Source organism: Brachyistius frenatus, unplaced genomic scaffold (genome assembly GCF_029030835.1).
Source record: "Brachyistius frenatus isolate BFR_SWC_R1_liver_20210118 unplaced genomic scaffold, ASM2903083v1 Contig_5, whole genome shotgun sequence".
Taxonomy (NCBI): domain Eukaryota; kingdom Metazoa; phylum Chordata; class Actinopteri; family Embiotocidae; genus Brachyistius; species Brachyistius frenatus.
In genome coordinates, this window is record NW_027210604.1 from 8749982 (window position 1) to 8770867 (window position 20886).

The 20886-nt window shown below is 40.1% G+C and overlaps 3 protein-coding genes across 3 annotated transcripts in view; 2 read left to right on the forward strand and 1 right to left on the reverse strand.

Moving 5' to 3' along the window:
* Nucleotides 1-403: 403 nt before the first annotated feature.
* Nucleotides 404-4342, forward strand: LOC138634949 (tyrosinase-like). Its single transcript, XM_069722194.1, has 5 exons — nucleotides 404-1225; nucleotides 2293-2509; nucleotides 3389-3536; nucleotides 3629-3810; nucleotides 4083-4342. The coding sequence occupies exons 1-5, from the start codon at nucleotides 404-406 to the stop codon at nucleotides 4340-4342; spliced, it is 1629 nt and encodes a 542-aa protein (XP_069578295.1).
* Nucleotides 4343-4725: 383 nt separating this feature from the next.
* chordc1b (cysteine and histidine-rich domain (CHORD) containing 1b) lies at nucleotides 4726-14784 on the reverse strand. The gene is made up of 11 exons (XM_069721479.1): nucleotides 14600-14784; nucleotides 10574-10623; nucleotides 10441-10497; nucleotides 10123-10280; nucleotides 9401-9501; nucleotides 9033-9091; nucleotides 8090-8160; nucleotides 7713-7818; nucleotides 7446-7565; nucleotides 7296-7358; nucleotides 4726-6568 (listed from the first exon to the last, which is right to left on the reverse strand). Exons 1-11 carry the CDS (start codon nucleotides 14661-14663, stop codon nucleotides 6395-6397), a joined length of 1023 nt encoding a protein of 340 aa, XP_069577580.1. The 5' UTR covers nucleotides 14664-14784; the 3' UTR covers nucleotides 4726-6394.
* A 599-nt stretch (nucleotides 14785-15383) lies between these two features.
* The window catches only part of LOC138634956 (protocadherin Fat 3), a 67495-nt gene continuing 61992 nt past the window's right edge, over nucleotides 15384-20886 (forward strand). The window contains exons 1-4 of the mRNA XM_069722208.1: nucleotides 15384-15458; nucleotides 16418-19276; nucleotides 19376-19510; nucleotides 19814-20015. Coding sequence (XP_069578309.1) covers nucleotides 15384-15458; nucleotides 16418-19276; nucleotides 19376-19510; nucleotides 19814-20015 — 3271 coding nt within the window. The remainder of the gene's footprint in view (nucleotides 15459-16417; nucleotides 19277-19375; nucleotides 19511-19813; nucleotides 20016-20886) is intronic.

Consider the following 20886-nt stretch of genomic DNA (forward strand, 5'->3'; position numbering starts at 1 on the left):
CTTGTCATGTAGCCTATGGGCCTTTAAGGGCTTTTTGTTTTTGTGTGATATAAACTATACATTTTTAGATACATCCTTACATGATTTTGTAGTCCTAATTATATTACATTTTAATTAGGGCTGTAAAAAGCAGAATCAGAAATATTCCCATTCCCATTTTCTGAATACATTTTCGTTAGAATTATTCTAATCTGGAAGGGGTATGGCTGCGACTTTGAGATGTGTGCTTTCAGACTAATTACCCCACTCAATAAAGTCAGCTTAAGCATGTGACTGCATGAACAAAGGAGGTGGTGTAAGGGGGGTGAGGAATTTAAATCGAGAATTTATCACATCTCACTTAGTCATTGTTGGCCCATATCTCAGTGACTCCTTGCTGTCTTCACAGTAAAAGCTTGCTGTGATGAGGCCATTGGAAATCATTAGTTTTTTGTTATATTTTGTACCCAGCTATCAACAGTTCCCCCGTCAGTGCGTAACCCAGGAGGCCCTGCGCATCAAGGAGTGCTGCCCCCCTTGGGAAGGGGACGGCTCCCCCTGTGGGGCCAGCTCGGGCCGGGGCTTCTGTCAGGACGTCCGGGTCTCGAATCATAGCCACGGGCCGCAGTACCCCTTCTCCGGGGTAGACGACCGGGAGGGATGGCCCTTGGTTTTCTACAATCGGACTTGCCAGTGTGCATGGAACTTCATGGGATTCAACTGTGCGGACTGTAAATTTGGCTACTTTGGGGTGAAATGTAATGAGAAAAGAGAGTTACTGAGGAGGAACGTATTTCACCTGACCAGGGACGAGAAAATCCGATTTGTATCTTACGTGAACTTAGCCAAGCAGTCAGTCAGCAGGGACTATGTTGTCGCCACGGGAACCTACAAAGAGATGGAGAACGGCTCAAAGCCACTGTTTGCCAATGTGTCTGTCTATGATTTGTTTGTGTGGGTACATTATTATGTATCCCGGAGCGCGTTGCTTGGCGGGCCGGGGAATGTGTGGACCGATGTGGACTTTGCCCACTGGGGCCCTGGGTTTCTTCCATGGCACCGCGTTTACTTACTGCACTGGGAGCATGAGATCAGGAAGCTGACCGGAGACATGAATTTCACCCTCCCCTATTGGGACTGGAGGGATGCTAAAGGTTGTGACGTGTGCACCGACGACCTGATGGGAGGCCGGAGCCCCCGGGATCCCACTTTTCTCAGCCCGGGCTCTGTCTTCTCTTCTTGGAGGGTAAACACATACACACCTTACTTTTTTTGTTTACTTTACTTCCTCCCTCCAGTAGCTTAAATGTATGCACTCCACAAACATTAACAAAGCACTTTAGTGTTTGCTCTTCTTCTTCTTTTTTTTTTTTTTTTTTTTTATGTTCTAAGACTTATTCTATGCACACATAAAGTTTATTTCTTTGAAATTTTGTTCACAGGTTTTATCTTTGAAAAAAAATAAATCCCCATATTGCCAAAGATATGCATTTTTACATATCACATGGTCTGCGGGTTTGAGGCCACGTATGGTAGTAAATGAACATTCAAATCAGCTCTGGTGGGCATTTGCACAGTCAACATGCCAATTGTACACTCTCTCAACATTTGTGCAATGTATTCGTTGATAAAACAGCACATTTTAGAGTTGCCTTTAATTGCAGTTCAAGGCACACCTACGAAAACCATGCTCAGACTCTTGATGCCTTTCAGGTGAATGGAACATCTTGGCAAAAATTAAGTGCTCCCTCACACTGCTTTTTACAATTTTTTTTAGAACAGACCTTGAGAGAAAAAAACATTTTGTATGCGCCGAAGAAGCCTTAGACCTCTTACTTCAACTCGTGAAAAATGGGAGCAAAAACAAACATTCTGCATTTATATTTTTCCTGAGTGTATAATTATTTTTCAGGTAAAATATTGGAGGATAAAGCCTTAAAATGTGCTCTATGGAATTAACACATTCAGACATTTTTTTCACTTAAATAAATCGGGGCATTGGGTATTCTGTAAATGCAGTGTCAACTCATACACCGTGTGGTTTAATTTTAAACAACCGAATGGATAAAAATTACAAGGACACTTGCACATGCACTTTAGTAAAAATGGATTGTAGCAATGCTTTCACAGTTAGTTTCTGGTCTGAGATTTTAAGTATTCTGAATTGCACGAATATTTTCAAACTTACTGTAATTCATTTAGAGAAAATAAGTTTTCACACAATAACGGTCAAATGTTTGGTGTTCACTTTATTGCTGGAATCTATGCTTGATACTTTCTTGCTCTGTACTGTGTATCTTTGCTTATCGACAGGTCATGTGCTCCAAGATTGCGGAGTACAATGACAGAGGTGTGCTATGTGATGCTACGGCAGAAGGCCAATTGCGTCGTAATCCTGGAAAACAAAATCGCAATGTGGTTGAACGACTACCAACTTCAGCAGATGTGGAGTTCACTCTCAGTCTGCGAGAATATGACACCGGTACAACGGACCGCACTTCAAACATGAGCTTCAGGAACACTCTGGAAGGTCTGATAAGCGCGCGCACACACACACACGCACACACACACACACACACACACACACACACACACACACACACACACACACACACACACACACACACACACACACACACACACACACACACACACACACACACTGCTCTGTCTTGACTGTAATGTAATGGCAATGTGTGGACCTGCTCTGTACCCTGTTTGTTATTTACACCTAAATTTGTGGCCTTTAATTGACTTTGTATGCAGTGAAAGTGAAATTGTGAGAAACTGAGGGGTACACATACTCAAAAAATATTAAAAAATTTGATTGTCCAATGTTGATATATACTTTACGACTAATGTGCACCAGATTATCTACTGAGTCTCAGCAAATATATAGTTACTATGTGAGTATGCATTAATTTCAGAGTTGGCTTCAGGATTACAGCTTGTGCATGAATCCAACTACTGTTGACACATAGCTAAGCATCTATTTTGTATTGATAGCAGGTTGAATATCAACACAGAGCTGTCCAAATAAAGAGCTATCTCTTTCATGATGGTTTCCAAGGATACCTCCGTCAGTTCTGAACATATTCACATATCTCATACTTCCTAAAAAGAAAGATAGTCCACTCTAGTAAGGCTATATAGGGAGTATTTGATACAATGCTTGCCTTTTTGACAGGTTAAATTCAAAAATTCACTACCGCTACCATTTTGGATGAAAAAAATACCTCAATCATAGAAAAAAAAATAGTCAATTTTTTTCACACTGTTAATGAGATATAGGGTAACTATCTGGGGTTTTCTTGTAAAAAGAAACCCAACCTTCATCTGTTTTACAACAACTTTTGGTTCTCTAACATGCTGCCATTTTTGTCAATTCTGAGAGCTTTCCATCTTGCAGGATTTGGGGACCCTACAACTGGGATAGGAAACCAGTCTCACATGGGCATGCATGCTTCACTACATGTGTTCATGAATGGAACCCTGTCCTCAGTGCAGGCCTCTGCAAATGACCCCATATTTTTTCTTCACCACTCTTATGTTGACAGGTGAGATACAGTCAGACACATTTAATAAACTGAATACATTTATACACTTTTCACTTAACGGTACTTTGTTTTAATTTCTTTCTCTATAAAAGTCTTTTTGAGCAGTGGCTCAGGAGGCATGGAGCCACCCCAGTCGAGTATCCGCATTCTAATGCTCCTATAGGGCACAACAGCGAACACCACATGGTGCCGTTCCTGCCCCTTCACAGGAACAGAGATTTCTTCATAACTAGCAAGGACCTGGGATACGACTTCTCCAACCTGTTAGATGGCAGTAAGTGCCCCTCTGAATGGGCCTTCTCTTCATTTATATTTGAGGAAATCAATTACCATGTTCCATTATTTAAGCGAAACTTTTTTCCTCCCCTTGAGAAATAACCCCATCCAATTTATAAGGGAACAAAGGAACTACTGTTAAAAATATACCCCCCCGACTGTAAAAGTAACATTTATCTGCCCACGCAAATTTAGATTCTATGTTTGATTTCTCCTTATTAAACATTTTGCCTACTTTGCTGTGATCATCTCTATTAATCTTCTTTTCAGACCAGATGCTAGCAGAATCCATGCGTCCTTACCTGGAGGAGTTGGAAAATGTGTGGCCCTCGCTGCTACTTGCAGGGTTTTGTGGGGGGATTGTGACAATAGCCATAGTGGCTGCTGTCCTAACTGTTAAAAACCAATTTGGAGGGTTGTCTTGGCTGCAGGGACAGAGGTGGAAAGACTTGTTTGTTCTTCCAGAAAGACAGCCACTTATCCATAGCAATGGCACAGGGGAAACCAACCAACGTAACTACAGCACATAGTTAGTAAACTATGTAAAGGCACAGCCTGTCTAGTAGTGCACACATCTATACAAAGCACTGTGAATTATACATTATATTCAATAATTGTAATGAGTCTATAATCTCAGTCAATACCAATATATTTGAATTGTAATAAAACGCATTCCTTCCACATTTTTCTTGTCAAATTATGCCCTTCAGATCATTTCAGACATGGTCTGAGCAATATTTATGGTTTCGATCATGTTTCAAATGACTTTTCACATTTATTCTCTGGGGTTCATATAGTTTTAGCTGAAAATCAGGTTCTGCAGTGTGTTGCGTAAGTCATTCATTCATTCATTCAGAAATGATCCAACATGTATCTGACTGTAATTCAGGATAATAAACTCCAACTGTTGAGATACATTTACAGAAGCCTTGGGGCACTTTATTTTCCATTATCTTCACGTGGGAGTTGACTGAAACACATTTTGATTAATATTTGAATTGATTTATGTTTGTGATGCGAGACGTGTTTTCGGAAAGAGAGAAAAAAAAACAGTGTCTGCTTTGAACCAAAGATCTGAGAAGATCTCAACAGCGTCAATATTCTGACCTTAAAGTTATGCAATAGTTAAAATACATTTTTGAAAATGGCATTTGTAAATGTCATCGCAAACCCCAAAGTTAATGTAGCTCAAAATCTTCACTTAAAAAGGTCTCACTAACTTTCATGCAGGAGAAGCCTTGTATTTCATAAAAGTGCCTATGTTTGAAAAAGCCAGACATTAAAACAAAAATCTGTTTGGCGTGTATGTCTGTATTTAAATTCACTGCGCCATCCCATAGACACACATCACCCCAGTTTTAAAATTTCAACACCAAAGTTTATTTTTTTGGTAAGATAAATTGGTTCCCTAACAATTTTACTCTTCCTTCCTGACTCATTCAGCCAAATAGACGCCATACATTCTAAGCCTTGATACATGCTGTCTAGCATAACATTGTTTATAATGCAGTACTTTGCTCAAAATACGTTGTATTCAATTGGCATTCTCAGATATTACAATACATTCTTATTAAAACCACATTATGTTGTTTTGACAAGAAATAAGAAGATAAATACAGTATTTGAAAGCAAAACTTGTACAAAATATACACAGGAATAATGATGTAAAAAAACAAGTCTACAATTTAAACAGTGAAAAAAGTGGTATAGTTCTGCCAAACATTTAATTTGACGAGTCCCAAGGAAATATTTGATCTCTTAACACACCATTTATTCAGGATAACTCTATGAACAATTTAGTGATGTAAATTTCCAACTCTTATAAATGGGAATAAATCTATAAAGACAGTATTTAGTCTGATGTGATACTGGACGGCATGACATTGCTTTTTTTTAAATTATTATTATTATTTATGAACCCAAAGGATGGAACGGAGAAAAAAAAACTATACAGATTTGGAAGTGCAGCATTTTAAATGTCCCAACTATGAGACAAATTAAAATGTACAGGTGGAATGATCTTTTATCAGATATCGCTGACATGATGAAAGACGGTCACAACTGTGGCCCATTAAGACAACTTGATGTTGGCGGTCAACATGGGTCGGAGATTACGCATGGTCACACCTAACTCGTATCAGGAGAGTTGTCACCTGACTCGATTTAAAGTGGACTAAAGAGGATTTGTCGAGTTTCTCTCTTGGCGCTACTAGGTACAGAGCCCTGAGGTGACTTATGTCATTTTGGTGCCATACATATAAAAACATTGAACTGAACTGATACTGAAATCTGCTCATATGTAAAGCATTTTGTAATACCGATGTGTATGACAAAATGTCAGTGTTGCTCCTTTTGCCATTGTGGAAAAAGTGTTGTAAAAAATACTTGAAGATTCTTTAGCATTCCAACCTACAAGATGACTAATAAAAGGTTCAAAAAGTATGGGAGGACAGGAGCAAAAACTGTAATGTAGAGGAGTAAAGGCCAAAGTTCCATAACAGCAGAAGAGGCAGTTCTTTAAAGAATTGATTTCAAAAATTGATTCAGCTAAAAATACACACCGTGTCTATTTGAAATCCTCATCATTCATCTTCATCCTCGCTATCAGAATCTTCTTTTTTCTTCTCGCTCTCCTTGGGAGGGCTGACAGGGGGAGGAAGGTCCAGCCGAGCCCAGGTCATCGGCTCGGACTTCTTCATGACGACCTCGATCTTGGCTGCCATCATGTTCACCATACTTTTACTCACATCTATCACCTACGAGGAATGGAAGAGGTGACAAATGAGTGGCTTAACAAACCGGTGGTAAAAATGTTGATCTACACACCTTGTTTTCAAAGCAAAAATGTCTGCTCTGATAAAAATATAACCAATGAGACCTATATCAACTCTGTCAGTGGACGTTAGCTGGCTGGCTCCACACAGAGGAGTCTCCAGTCAAGATTTGTTTAAAAAGAATTGAAATAAGGCATTTTACTGTAAGATTAACAGTAAGCTAAGTGATGTTTGCAAGCTGCCCAAGTAGAGCCTTCGTATATTAAGTTATTTGTAGCCATTAATTGACAAAACATTCTGGGCATTCCCGGGGATATTTCTATACATCCATCTTGCTTTGACATTGAGTAGCTATGATGTTACAATGGCATCTAAATTTGGTACCAAATGACATGGTATTTCTTGAAAGAAGAAGTATGGAAGCAGTTCAGTTGGTGCCATTAAAGTATCAAAGTTCTGTACCCAGCCCTGACAGTTCAAAGTTTGTATTAAGTAATGGTTTATAGACGGGCAGAAAGGACGACTGAATCACCAATACAAAGGTTTCTGGTGTAGATCAGTAGCACATCCAATGATAAAACGTATATTATGATTCATGAAAGTTAATGCAACTTATACTGTGTGGTATCTTGAATGCAGAACAAAAAAAAATTATATACTGTTCATTCAAACGGGCATTTAGCATCAGAATGAGATTGAGACTACTTACTCCCCACAAGCTGATTTTCTGCTCAAATTCCTTCTCTCCCTCAAATATAACGTGGATGTTGAGCTGAAGAAGAAAAGAGAAAAACAACATTAGATTGAGAAGAACAAAACACAAAACTTATCCTGACGGCCTATAGTTAGTATCCCTCACCATGGTGCTGTTGGCGTCCACATAGCTGAGCTCCGGAATGCCATTCTTGGCGTAGATAGAAATGATGACCTGTGTGCCGGTTTGGTGCCAGTCGAACCGACACGGTACCACCTTCTTATCCTGCCAGAACATTTTTTAAAACCACAAGTGTTCAGCATTGTTGCCGCTGTGTTCACCAAACACCACTAGATGGAGTTGCAGCTTATGCTCTTTGATACTCACTTTCACACATAAAATGATCATTTGCTGTCAAGCCGGCACACCTACCTCATCTTTTTTCCTCCATAGATGTGTTCCCTTGGTACAGCCCTCTTGAGAGAGGAAGGTGTTAAAGTCTGAAGTTTTCCTCTTGCAGCAGCTCCAGTATTTCATCCTGGAGAGGCAGGAAAGACACAACACCCACTGGATTTTTAGCAGTCAATAACTTGTCACTCAAGAGAACAAGTAAACAAGACTAAGAGGAAGAATAACAGGAAAGTACTAATGCTTCTTTCTCCTGATTCTTTTACAGCTTGGCACTAAATAAAATATCTACTATTTTCATGTCAATACAGTGAAACACACGGGTGGAAAAGTAAGGACTTTTAAGTTTGAATTTAAACTTCTTTACATAATAAGATACTAAAATTGTCAATGACACCAACCCTTCATGGAAGATGGGAAATCCAGAGTGGTATGAGCACACATCAGAATCACTTGCAGGTCCATCAAAACTCTGAAGATAACAACAAAAGTGACGTTCAAAAGACTGAAACAGGTCGTTACAAATAATGCAATTAAGGAACATGTATGGCTACTAGCTTGTCCTCAACAATTACAACTTTTCATTAATAGTCAAAGAAACCCCAATTTGAACACCTACGTCTGACACTTTCATCTTTTTGCAGATGAAGGAATGCACATGAATCAATGCCTCGAATTAACTGCTTATTAAAATCTAAAGTCAATTTTTGAATATAATTGCAACGGTAGAGTTCAAAGTATCATTGTCAGGAAAAATAACTAATTCCCTGTTAAAAGACCAAGAAAGTAGCAATTTAGGCCCCAACAGATTAATAAACTAAAAGCAGGCCGCCCTTGAGAGAATGTCTTACGGCTTTCAATCAAATCAGTTGAAGTACAATTATGTAAATCATTAAAGTCCCACTCCGAGCCTCTACCAAACACGTCAATGTAAATTCTCCTCACAATTTATGTTCTAATCTTGGGGTTTCTGCTCTGACAGGCCAGATTAGCTTCAGCAAAAAACAACAACTTCCATGCGTCTCAGAGAACATGTGGAGGTGGAGGGAAATGATTTATTTCCCCTTACCCAAAGTGTGCAGTTCAGTTGGGATCTTATTTTATGTTATTTAAGCTTGGATCATCATTTGTTGTTGTTTTTATTTAACGACATATGTTGATTTTTTTTTTAGATTTTGTTTAACTATATGAACCACATTTGACCTCAAAATTTGGTTACAATTCAAAATTTGGCCAAAACTCCAGAGATTTGATGATAAGAGATTTTTTTTTTTTTTTTACTCAATTCAAAGCCAAACAATTTATTTTAGAGTATTTCTGTTATACAGTGATAAATTCACGTACTTTGGTACATCCTCCGTTTTTACAGGGTGTTCCAACTTTGATCTCATCGCCATCTTCCTCTAGAAAGACAGAGACAGAAATAGATGAAGAATTTATAACCACGAAGAGTGTTTAAAAAACAAACAAAAAAACAAGTTAAAATGTGTTGCCCTCTGCCTGTCAGCTTAAACTCAAATGCCAGGATGTGAATGACACAGGTGGGTGACGGCAAATTCCCAGTGGCCATCCATTTCTTTGTTCTACTGTCAACATGACCTCCCTGTCTACTATAACATGCACAGGATGGATGCTTTTCTAAAATGAAGATTACCAACATGAGAAAAACAAGAAAGAGTAAAGGGGAGAAACAGGAGACGTTCTGCTCTCACCTTTAAGATCGGCAACATTTTCAGATAGCTTCAGTTTCTCCAGAGCCTGCTTCAGAGAAGCAGAGATTTTGTGCTGGAATCTGACCATTGGCTCATCAGCTCTGCAAACAATAACAAACATATTAGGAATGAACCCATGATAAAGGTTAAGAAGACATGCTTTTCATGTGTTAAAACAATTTGTCCTTTAAGAAATAAATGATTGGCAACTTCCATTCAGAATTAGGTCTCTTGTGCAAAGCCAGCCTAAAAGCCATGTGAAGGGAGTTTTACAATCCACTGGTGCTTCATCCGGTGCCAGCACACTTTCCTTTGAACTCCGGTGCAACGTACCGGATAGGTACGGTTAAAAGGTTAAAAGACCAGAGAATACTAACCGTTCATACATTTGATAGTTCACGAACTCAGAACACGATATAGTCCATGGATCTAAAAGCTTACAGTATTCATTTGGAATCCCTGTGGATGCACTCAGAAGAAAGCGTATTTTTCTTACTCTTAGCACTTTAAAAAAAAAAAAAAAAATCCATTAAATATAGCGTGAAAAAACAAAGCTGATGTCATGTTTTGACAACATAGATTTTGAGTACAAGATAAACATTTTGAAACTCCAAAATCAGTTCTGCTATACTTATAAAGGCATACTGCACACAAACAAAAAAAATCAGGGCTTCGGATATTTCTTTGGTATCGATTACATTATAAAAAAAAATGTGGTCAACCTCGGTCTGCGTATCGCCTCCTGAGGTTTTGGTGCAGAAATGATGTACTCATTAAACTTTGTTTTTTGGTCTAAGTCTTTCTTTTCTCCCAATGATGTCCCATCTGGTTTCACTGGCTCAGGGGGCTTTTCATTGTTGTGGGGACCTTTTGTACAGCCCTGTGAGGAGAAAAATCACTATGTTGGAGTCACAAACAATAAGCATTCGGGCCAATATGTTCACAGCAAAGTGGCAGTCAATATCTATGGAAACAATAGACAATGAAGACATGACCGTGGAGAGTGAGGAAAAAAATATGATTAAAATAGAAAAACTCACAACAATGCTGAGGAAGTCTGAGAAGTCAGTAGTTCTTCTCTTGCAGCAGGACCATCCCTGAAGGAAGTTAGAGACGTTAACTTTGACCAGATAACAGGACAAAATGCTGGCCGTGCATTTTCAGGCATTTTACCTTCAAGGCATCGTGGAATACTGGGACTCCTGGATGATAGGTGCAGCCATCTGTCAAAATAAAATGCATTTTTGTTCAAAAAAAAAAAAAAAAAAAAAAATTACAAAAATGGGTAAACAGTCACCATTCTCATAATACCACATATTTTTTTCTCCAAGTATACAAGTCCTGAGTATAGTTTTAGGATGGTAATTTGTGAATGTTTAAGGGCTCTATCAGTCACTTTTAACCGTGAGGATCGGTGCCATCCCTTTCTTGTAAAAGCAGCACAACATCAGTGATTTCTTGTCCGCACTTGCTTCTCCTTTCATCGCTCAAAAGATTTGGGTCAGCGGTGTCAAATGCTGACTTCCCGTGTTCCCCGTCAAAATGACTTGCTGCAGACTGAGGTGCTTATGGTTGGACAGCGAGGAGACAACAAAGTAGGATGATGTCATTTTAGACATGGGAGAGCAAAAAGTGACACTGGTTTGTTATTGCAGGTAAGTGTAATATTTCTAGGATCATTTGATGGCTGTTTGGGGTCAAGTCTGTCACTAACAGTGTTTATCAAAATATGCACAGGTACATGCAAAGTTTTAAGGCGTATTGTCAAGAATTAGGACTTGACAAGTATAGATATATGACTGTAAAATTTATGAATTATACCACACATAAAACTAACTAATTTCTCTCTCGTTGAGGACAGTTTAATAGTTAATTGTAATGACATCATAGTATGTAATAAAGAGTTGGACAATCCTTTTCAGAGCATCTTCAGAGCAACAAAACCAACAGAGAGACAGCGAAAGACAATAATTGGATATAACTAAAAAAGACCAAAGACTTGGCAAAGACACGAAGAATAAACAGAATTTCACTTGGGTAATATAAAATGGTTGTGTTTTTCAACGGCACTTGAGAAAAAGAATATTTTGAAAAAAACTTCCATTGTCTTCTCAGAAGTGATCAAATCTGAGCTTGTAAATTACGGCACACAAAATACATGAATACATCTTTAGCTTGATTTTTGGTGAATTAATAGGAAATATTTACTAAACTCTGCTTTTGTCCAAAAAAAAAAAAAAGTTTTACAAATGGAAGCGAAGTCGAAAACAAAAAGCATATTTGAAAATGACACTGCATATGAAAATTGATATGAATATAATTTCAAACCCACGGGATTCATGATATACTTGAGTTTGCATCAGAGTTTGATGAACCATAAATAAAAAGTACTGAATATATTTTGTCAAGGGTTCAGAGCTAGCCTAAAACACAAATCACATTGGAGAGCAGAAAGGGATGTGTTGCCATACACCATAAATCAAACATTTTCCTCACAGTACAGCCCGACCCGTGCCTCTTCTGTGCTACTGCCTTGGATACACCTCTTAGATACCCTTAAAAGTAATACTAATAATTCACTCTACTGTTATGAAAAAGAGGCATCCTATTAAAATGTAAATGAGACCGGACTCCTGCTTTGAGTGTCTATCTGATAATACACAGAGTTGGATTACTTGACAACAGAGGAGGACAAATTTAAAGAAAGGAAATGAGGGACTCATGGCCTGGGGACAACAATACTACTTTGAAAGTTTCATTATATTTAAATCAGTGGCTTAACAAACAATGGTCTCTTTGACAAATTCATTATTATAATATCAAATAAGGAAATGTACTCTCAAAATGATCTACTTAGACAACTTTATAGGGGTTTCACTTGGTTACTTTAAATGTACATTTCATAAACACAATAAATTTATAATTTCATTTTTTTTTTAATGTTAATCTCTACTTGTGTGGACAATTCATAATCCTAGATTGAACATTTCACAAATAAAAACAGGATGATTTACACCAAAAACTGAGTGCCAACTTGGAAAGACCGAGACAACCACGGCATCTTTTGTATTTCTTGAGGACATATTAGTCAAAAATAGGAGAAGAGGTAATGGACAAAATAAAACCGTTTGTGGTGGTGTTTCATGGCAATTTTTGTCACATTAAATTAAGGATTAAGTCACTATTTTTTAAAAGGAATATGCTATGTAACCATATCATGTCTACATTTCTCAAATGTAGACATGATATGGTTATTGAGGAGGCTGCTCTCACTTTCACAAATCAATGTCTAACTGCTGGTAGCACAGTGTGGGTTCAAAGTATACTTTCCTCAGGCATAAGCCCTTCTGGCTGTAGGGAAAAGGATTATGACGAATACATCTTACTTCTTTCCATTTCTTACGCATCTCAGATTTTGCATCTCCGAGTGCTGAAGGGTAGACATGCCATAAATGAGGTTTGTAATTACAAACCCTCTATGGCAACATAGGGGTGTTTGTACATTAGGCCTGAAAGTGTGGTGCAGTGAAACCCTTAAATCTAATAATGCATTTGCAAACAGAAAAAAAACAACAACAACTAAGTAACGTAACGCATCTTCAACAGTTTTATCAACAACAAGCATGCCCCCGTCATGTTTATCACTTTTTTATTATCCCCCGACATAATTTCCGTTGTAGTCTGTGCTGGTTTGCTGCGTTACTGTATACGCTTCAGTATTTGGTAGTGTTTTCTGTATTTATTAGCCTGGCTCTGCCCATCTATTGCTCATAGATTCAGCGTTCGCTGTGATTGTAGTTTGCAAACCTTGTTCGCATGAAGGTTTGCTCAGCCACCGTGAAGGGCAAACTAATGAACAACCAGAGGGGGTGCCTACATGTAATGAAGTTGAAGTCAAGCCATTTGTTTGTAAACGCAGTTTCAACAATGGTGGCGGTGACAGCATTAGATGAGGTGGTAAAAGTGCTAAGAGATATCAAGGAATTAATTAAAGAGTCTGCAATGCTCATTTACCAAAATGGCATAGCATTCTGCTCATATTCGGGATGTCGTTTACAATATTGTTTGCAGCTTGATGAGTTTCAGCTGGCATCATATGCCATATGGTGGTCAACGGCAATTAGGTAAAGGGTATTCTCTAATAGTTTAAAAAAAAAAAAAAAATGAACCAGATGTCTACGCCCATTAAGATATCACAACTGTAAACCATCTCCAATGGAGCAGAACCAGACTCTTTTATCAATTCACAAGCTGAATTTGCATCTGGTAATACCAGGCTATGTATAGGCAACACAAGACGTGTCAAAGGTTTGATCGTGTTTTCTCCATTTACAACATACTTCAGTATTTTATAGTACAGTATTCAGAGTCGCCTGCACCCGTTTCGTCTCCTTGAATATGTTGTCTCGAGTTGTGGTGCACTGTAGGTTGTACGTTATTGTAGTGTCGGGGCTGTGGTGATGTTGTTTTTTTTTTGTTTTTTTAACATAACAAGTGCTTCGTGATACCACTGGTGCCTTTAATTGGGCTTACATCTCTTGACTGTGCATGCATTGCACGGGGAGCTGTTGGAAAAATGAACCAAATGAGTGGAGATGTAAACCACTTAATAACCAGCCTGCTGGACGTGAATGTCGTGATGTACTGTAGTTGGCTGCTGGACGAAGTACATAACACACGTGTGAGAGCTGAACCGCAGGGGACTTCCTGTTTAATTGGGACTTTTGCCGTGTTTTGAATTGTTAAAAAAAAAAAAAGGTGATTTAACCGTTTTCACAATAACGTTGTGTCCGTAAGGGAAATTGACCGTAGATAAGTTTACTTGTGACAAAAGCGCGAAACGACAGTATTTTTTTTGGGGGGGGGACTTTAAACCGCATATCTTGTGCCCTGTCCAAACAATGGTCCCGGGAAGTCCGGCGTTACCGTCTAACCCTGCTAACAGGAGCTCAACATGCTAACACCGCGATAGCGTCAGCTCACAGGAGGCCCACGTGTTTGTTAGCTGCCAGGGTTAAACAAGCTGCAGCAGTGTGAAAGAATAAACTGTGTCGGGACCAGCCAGTTAACATCAGGTTAGCTACGCGGGTCCACCGGGCCCGGTCGCTGCGGAACTTTCCAGATGATCAGAGGGTTAGCTTGCTAATAAGTCTGGCGACGCGCAGGAGACGGCGATAGTTCACTAAAGCCACTACTCACCGTCTGGGTTATTTTCCGGATCAAATCGCTGTCCGCATCCCTTGTTATAACACAAAACAGACATGGTGGCGGCCGGAACAAGTTGAAACGGTGACCAGATTTCTAACAAACCATTAAAAAAAAAAAGCTCGTGTGTGTGAGACACAGGAGCCGCAGCCGTTTCCCGAAAGTGTTCCGTACATTGCGCCGGCCACACTTCCGGATGTCGTCGGCTCCACTCGGCAAAGATCGGAGCGTGCCCGCCGCCTCCATCCTGTGCGCGCACCGTGGTCCCACACAAGCGACAACTGATGCTGGCCGCTTTTAAACTTGCGTTAAGCGACATATTCTCTGTATCACCTTTAACCAACCTTCCGGCAAACGACCACTTTAACTGCTGTTAACGTCAGTTTTGTGTTAACTACTGCGGATAAAGCCGTTAAAAGCCGACTGCACCCGGGGTTACAGTAGTCAGGTGCATGAAACTGGGGCATTTAGTTTTACGAGGATGGCTGCAGCCTAGTAGACAACTGCTTGTCGAGAGATGTACAAATGACTTTTCTTTTTCACGCATCACCATCGACTGTTTTTTTGCATTTTGCCTATTTTTTTTGTTTTTTTTTGTTGTATATATATATTTTTTAAATCATTGTCGGCGAGAAAATTGGAATGGATATACTTTCATTAATTACAGCGGTTTCGTCTAAAGGTAGGACACTTTGCAATGTGTGAGTGAAGTCTGTGCTAATCCATACTATATTGTCAGTCAAGCGACAGACTGTAGCGACAAATAAACTCGTGGATTATGCACGAAGGCGAGCTTCACTGGATCTGCATCAACATGGGAGACGATAAGTGCACCCCAGGATCTCCCGGGACAGTCTCTCAGTGGGGAATATTTGATTTGAGTCAGTGAAATCTGACAACATTTTTGATGCTGATAACATCGGTCCAGTCGAGAGAATCTCAAAAATAATGATCAGGAGTTATCTTAGTTTCTGTTGAAGTTGAATGTTGATCAGGGACAGGCTGCTGTATAATGCATGGGATGTATCCTATGTGATGCATACAGCAGCCCATATTTTAAAGCATTTGTAATCAAAAGATTATTTTTGCTTTTGTTTTATCATTTTCCTGTACTGTCCTTTGGCAGCTATTAAGTCGGTTTCAACTTTGGCTTTGCGTTGGAGTTGACCTGATGATAATTTTGAAAATTTGCTGTTTCAAAAACGATATAATACATCTAATTAAAAAAAATGTAGCCTAATATTTCCCAGTGCCCATTGAGGTTTTTCAGAGCATGGAATATTTTTTACATGATCCCTTGTGAAAATATCACAGCCCTAGATGTGTCTTTTAGGCACTAGTTTTAGGATTTATATTAACAGTGATTGTTTCTGATCCCTGTTGTTTTATCCGCATGACATGATATGTTTCACTGCAACTGTGTAAGAGTGCTGTTTTGTGATGTGGAATGTTTAAAGACATGCCAGTCTGTGCTTCAGAGCCCTTTGGGTGCAGTATTCAGTGTTTGAATGCAAACTGGTAGCACATCATTGAATATGCTATCAACTGCCTGTGATAATCAGTACCCCTGAAATGTCTTTGCAACTTTTTTCCCAGAGTTCCCATCCGATTTTTATCATGCAGAATACATGTCTCTAACAAATCCTCACCAACTGAATCCAGATGTGTTTTTCTTTGTCATTCTTTCCAAATAGGCTGACTGGATGAATAATGATGGAGCCTAACTGGTGGGGAAATATGCTTCCTCTACCCAGCTTATTTCTTCTTTTCCATTTTATTTTTTTCCTCTGTTTCCCCTCAACCTATGCCCAGTTCCTGCCTGAACCTAGAGCTGCACAACGCCTGCTGCTGTTCACCCAGCCTGCCTATAATGCTTCCATCTTCGAGAACTCTGCTGCACGAACCTATACCACAAGTGAGGTCAAAATGGGCATCATTCTTGGACCACCAAGGTCTTTAGACATAAAATATTCCATTGAGTCTGGAGACAGCGAAGGCATCTTCCAAGCTGAGGACTTCGTAATGGGAGATTTTAGTTTCATCCGCATATGCACAAATGGAGGAAGTGGTGCCATATTGAATCGGGAGGTACAAGACAATTACACTCTAACAATTAAAGCGTCTGCCCAAGGACGCCTAGAGGCTTTAGCCACTGTTTATATCAAGGTCCTGGATACAAATGACCTCCGGCCTCTCTTTTCACCAACCTCCTATTCATTTGTTGTCTCTGAGAGTGCCCTCGTGGGGGCCAGCCTAGGACGTGTAACAGCCACAGATGCTGACGTGGGCTCTAACGGGGAGTTCTACTACTTCTTCAAGAACAGGACAGAACTCTTTGCTGTCCATCCGACCAGTGGGGTCATCACCCTGACAGGTCAACCCAGGATGGACAAACAAGACCGATTTGAGCTGGAGGTACAGGTGGTGGACAGAGGGATGAAACTCTATGGGAACAATGGCATCAGTAGCACCGCTCGACTAGTCATAAATGTGAAGCAGATTAATGAATTTGCTCCTGTTCTCAGTGCCGTCGCTGTTGTTCCTTCCTGGACAGACAAGGATCCAGTATATGTCATTCTGACTGTGGACGACAAAGACGATGGGTTATCAGGTGATATAGAGTGGGTGACCATCATTGAGGGTGACCCCTTTGAATTGTTTGTGGTTGATCGATTGTCTTTTGGGAATCAGTACAGGGTTAAAACATCTGAATTGGTTAATTGGGACACATTCCCTTATGGCTGCAACTTAACTTTCCAGGCTAAAGACAGAGGTATACCTCCTAGGTTTTCTAATACTCAAGTTGTTCAGTTGTTGGTTACAAAGCCAGACCCAGTGTTGGTGAATTTCGAGAAAGATGTTTATGTAGTGAAGCTGAGTGAAATCGCTCCCCCTGGCACTGTTGTAGAGGTGGTGAAAATCTCCCCAGCTCCTCTAAGTGTCAATTACAGCTTCAGCAGCCTCTCAGATCCAATGTACTTTGATATAAACCCTTTGACTGGAGTTATTATGACCACAAGGCAACTGACAAGGATATCACAAGATTTCATGGTGATGGAAGTATTTGACAGTATCAGTAAGCAGCGAGCAGGGGTCCAAATTACCATAGAAGATGCTAATGACAACCTTCCAGTGTTCAAGAGGCCATCCTATGATATTGCAATCAACGAGAGTTTACCTATAGGCACTGTTGTTCTTGTGGTGTCTGCTGAGGATGATGATAAAGGAGAGAATGGGTATGTAACTCACACAATCAGTGGTGAGGAGTCTCTCCCATTTGCCATAGACCAGGATACAGGGGAGGTGAGGATCACAAGAGATCTGGACTTTGAGTCATCAGATGATATCTATACTTTTGCAGTGCGGGCCTCTGACTGGGGTTCACCCTACAGAAGGGAGAGTGAGGTCAATATCACAATTCGTGTGGTTAATATCAATGACAACTGGCCTCTTTTTGAGAAGGTTTCTTGCAGAGGCATGATAAGCCGAGATTTCCCCGTCAACCAGACTATTGTCACTTTGTCAGCTGTAGACATAGATGAGCTGGGAATGGTGGAGTACAAGATAGTGTCTGGGAATGAGTTTGACTTTTTTTACTTAAGTCAAGACTCTGGGGCCTTGTCATTAAAACGATCATTAGCAGTGGATAGCTTACGAAGTGGGATATTCAACCTAAAAGTAATTGCAACAGATGGAGCATTGTACTCTGCTCCTACATTTGTGAATGTATCAGTGGTGAGGGGGAGGATGCCATCCAGGGGATTCAACTGCAAGGAGACCAGGGTAGCCCAGCTGTTGGCAGAAAAAATGCTGGCAAAAGCCTCTGCATTGGCTAGACCAAGACCAGATGAAAAATATACAGACCTTTTCTCTATCAACAGACAGGCTCCACAGTTTGAGGCCTTGCCTACAAGCATTCTAGTGAGAGAGGACCTTGCCGTTGGTGCCAGTGTATTTCAGGTGCGAGCGCAAGACGCTGACACAGGCTTCAATGGTCGTGTCCTCTTTTCCATTTCTGATGGTAACAAAGAAAACTGCTTCAATATCAACATGGAGAATGGGCTGATAACTGTATTGGAGCCACTTGACCGTGAGCGATTGGATCGCTACTTCCTTAATATCACCATCTATGATCAGGGTATACCTCAGATGTCCAATTGGAGAATACTGACTGTCATTATTGAGGATGCAAATGATAATGACCCCCAGTTTTATGAGGACAGCTTCTCTGTCCTTGTCTCAGAAAGCTCTGCAATTGGAATAGATGTTATTACCATTACTGCATTTGACAGAGATACAGGTCCAAATGGACAGCTCTCCTACGTAATACTGACCAATGTCCCTCAGTTTGGTATCGACAGTGAAACAGGAAGTGTATTTGTCGCCAGCCATCTGGACAGAGAAACATCCCCAATGTTCACCTTGAAAATTGAAGTGAGAGACAAAGCTGAAAGAGGCACTCGAAGATCGTCTGTGACTACTCTAAGTATAATACTGGAGGATGTGAATGATTGCCCTCCAGCTTTCATCCCGAGCATCTATAGTGCTCGAGTACTTGAGGACCTCCCGCCAGGGGCTGTGATTACGTGGGTGCAGGCACAAGATCCAGACATCGGACCTGGTGGACAAGTCCGATACTCCTTGATTAATGACTTCAATGGCACTTTTGAGGTAGGGGATGTCACAGTTTGCATTTTCTATACTGTCCCATATCTTTTTATTGTCAGTTTATGACGCATGGGATTGGTTATGATGTCATTCTTTGTACAGATCAATGCTAAGAGTGGGGTATTGAGGATTAGGAAGGAGTTGGACTTTGAGAAACAACAGTTTTTCAACCTCACGTTACTTGCTGAGGACAGAGGAATACCCAGCCTGTATAGCCAGACCTTTGTGGAGGTAGAGGTGCGTAAGACACACACACACACACGGACAAATTTGGATCAGAACAAATTTTAATCATACATTTACATACAGTTAATTATCAAAAGTCTAATTATTGATAGGATGTGACAATATAAAAATGTCTTCATGTTTTAGCTTTAATTCCCCCCTCTGAGAAGCTAAATTATCCATTTACGAAAAACAATTTTACCAGCCACAGAATGATTTTTATCATGTGGATGTGAGTGGCTGGTGATCATAATTCCATACTGCAGAAACTACACATCTCTGTCAAAATTAAAGTGAACCATTCTATATCCTCAGGTGGTGGATGTCAATGAGAATTTGTATGCACCCTACTTCGCTGACTTTGCTATGAGAGGCTCAGTGAAGGAGAATTCTCGTGCAGGAACAAGTGTCCTGACAGTCAGTGCTAAGGACGATGACAAGGGACGAGACGGTGTATTGAGGTACTCTATCCGAGGAGGCAGCGGACTGGGCACTTTCACCATCGATGAAGATACAGGTGTGACATGATTCATTTAAAGCTTTTTATGTAAGGTGTAAATTCAATAGCGTTTATTTGAGTCAATGTGCATATGCATTTTAGAGGGAGAGAGGTGAAGAAAGTGTGAGGTATGGTCACAGTTAGTGTGTTGATGGGGCCTCACGTGGGAGCTGTGTACTGGGAGATCATTACTGTAATGAGGGCAGCATGGCAGCTACACTGGCAGGGCCTCGGGCCGCTCAGTACAACTGATCCAGCGCTGCCGGATAACATTGATCAAGGCGCTCCTGCACACCAACCCCATGCTTTCAAAGTATGGAGAACTCACTGTGACTTATTTAAGGAGGACTGACCCAAAATAAGCACGCGTTCTCTAACTACCCTGAGGTGTCAAAACTGAAGCAGAATACATGTTGATCCACACAAGATGCCATGAGATGATGAAATGAATCCAATGCCCATGATGAAAATAAGACAATTCATATTAGTTCATCATAGGTCATATGAATGAAAGGAAAACTATATGTATGCAACTTAGATGTCAATCTTTAACTGTCAACATTATTAGAAAATTAGGAATTAGCATAATTGAGAAAGATTTATTCCAGTAAAGTAATATTAGTAGACTCGATAGACATTGCTAAGGAAATGCAGAAAATATACAGGCTGCTCCAAAAAAAAGATGAATTTCACAAAATGTTAAACCTGTATTACAACAGCGTAAATACATGGACAATGTCTTGCCATTTGCCATATTTCCATCAAGGAAACAGGACTTGTACAGAGATATTTGCTTAAGTATGAGACCCTCCCATAACCTTGCCATCAGTGGAATTTACAAGGGAACTGGCACAGGTTTGAATGAGAACTGTTACTTTTCCTCAATCTG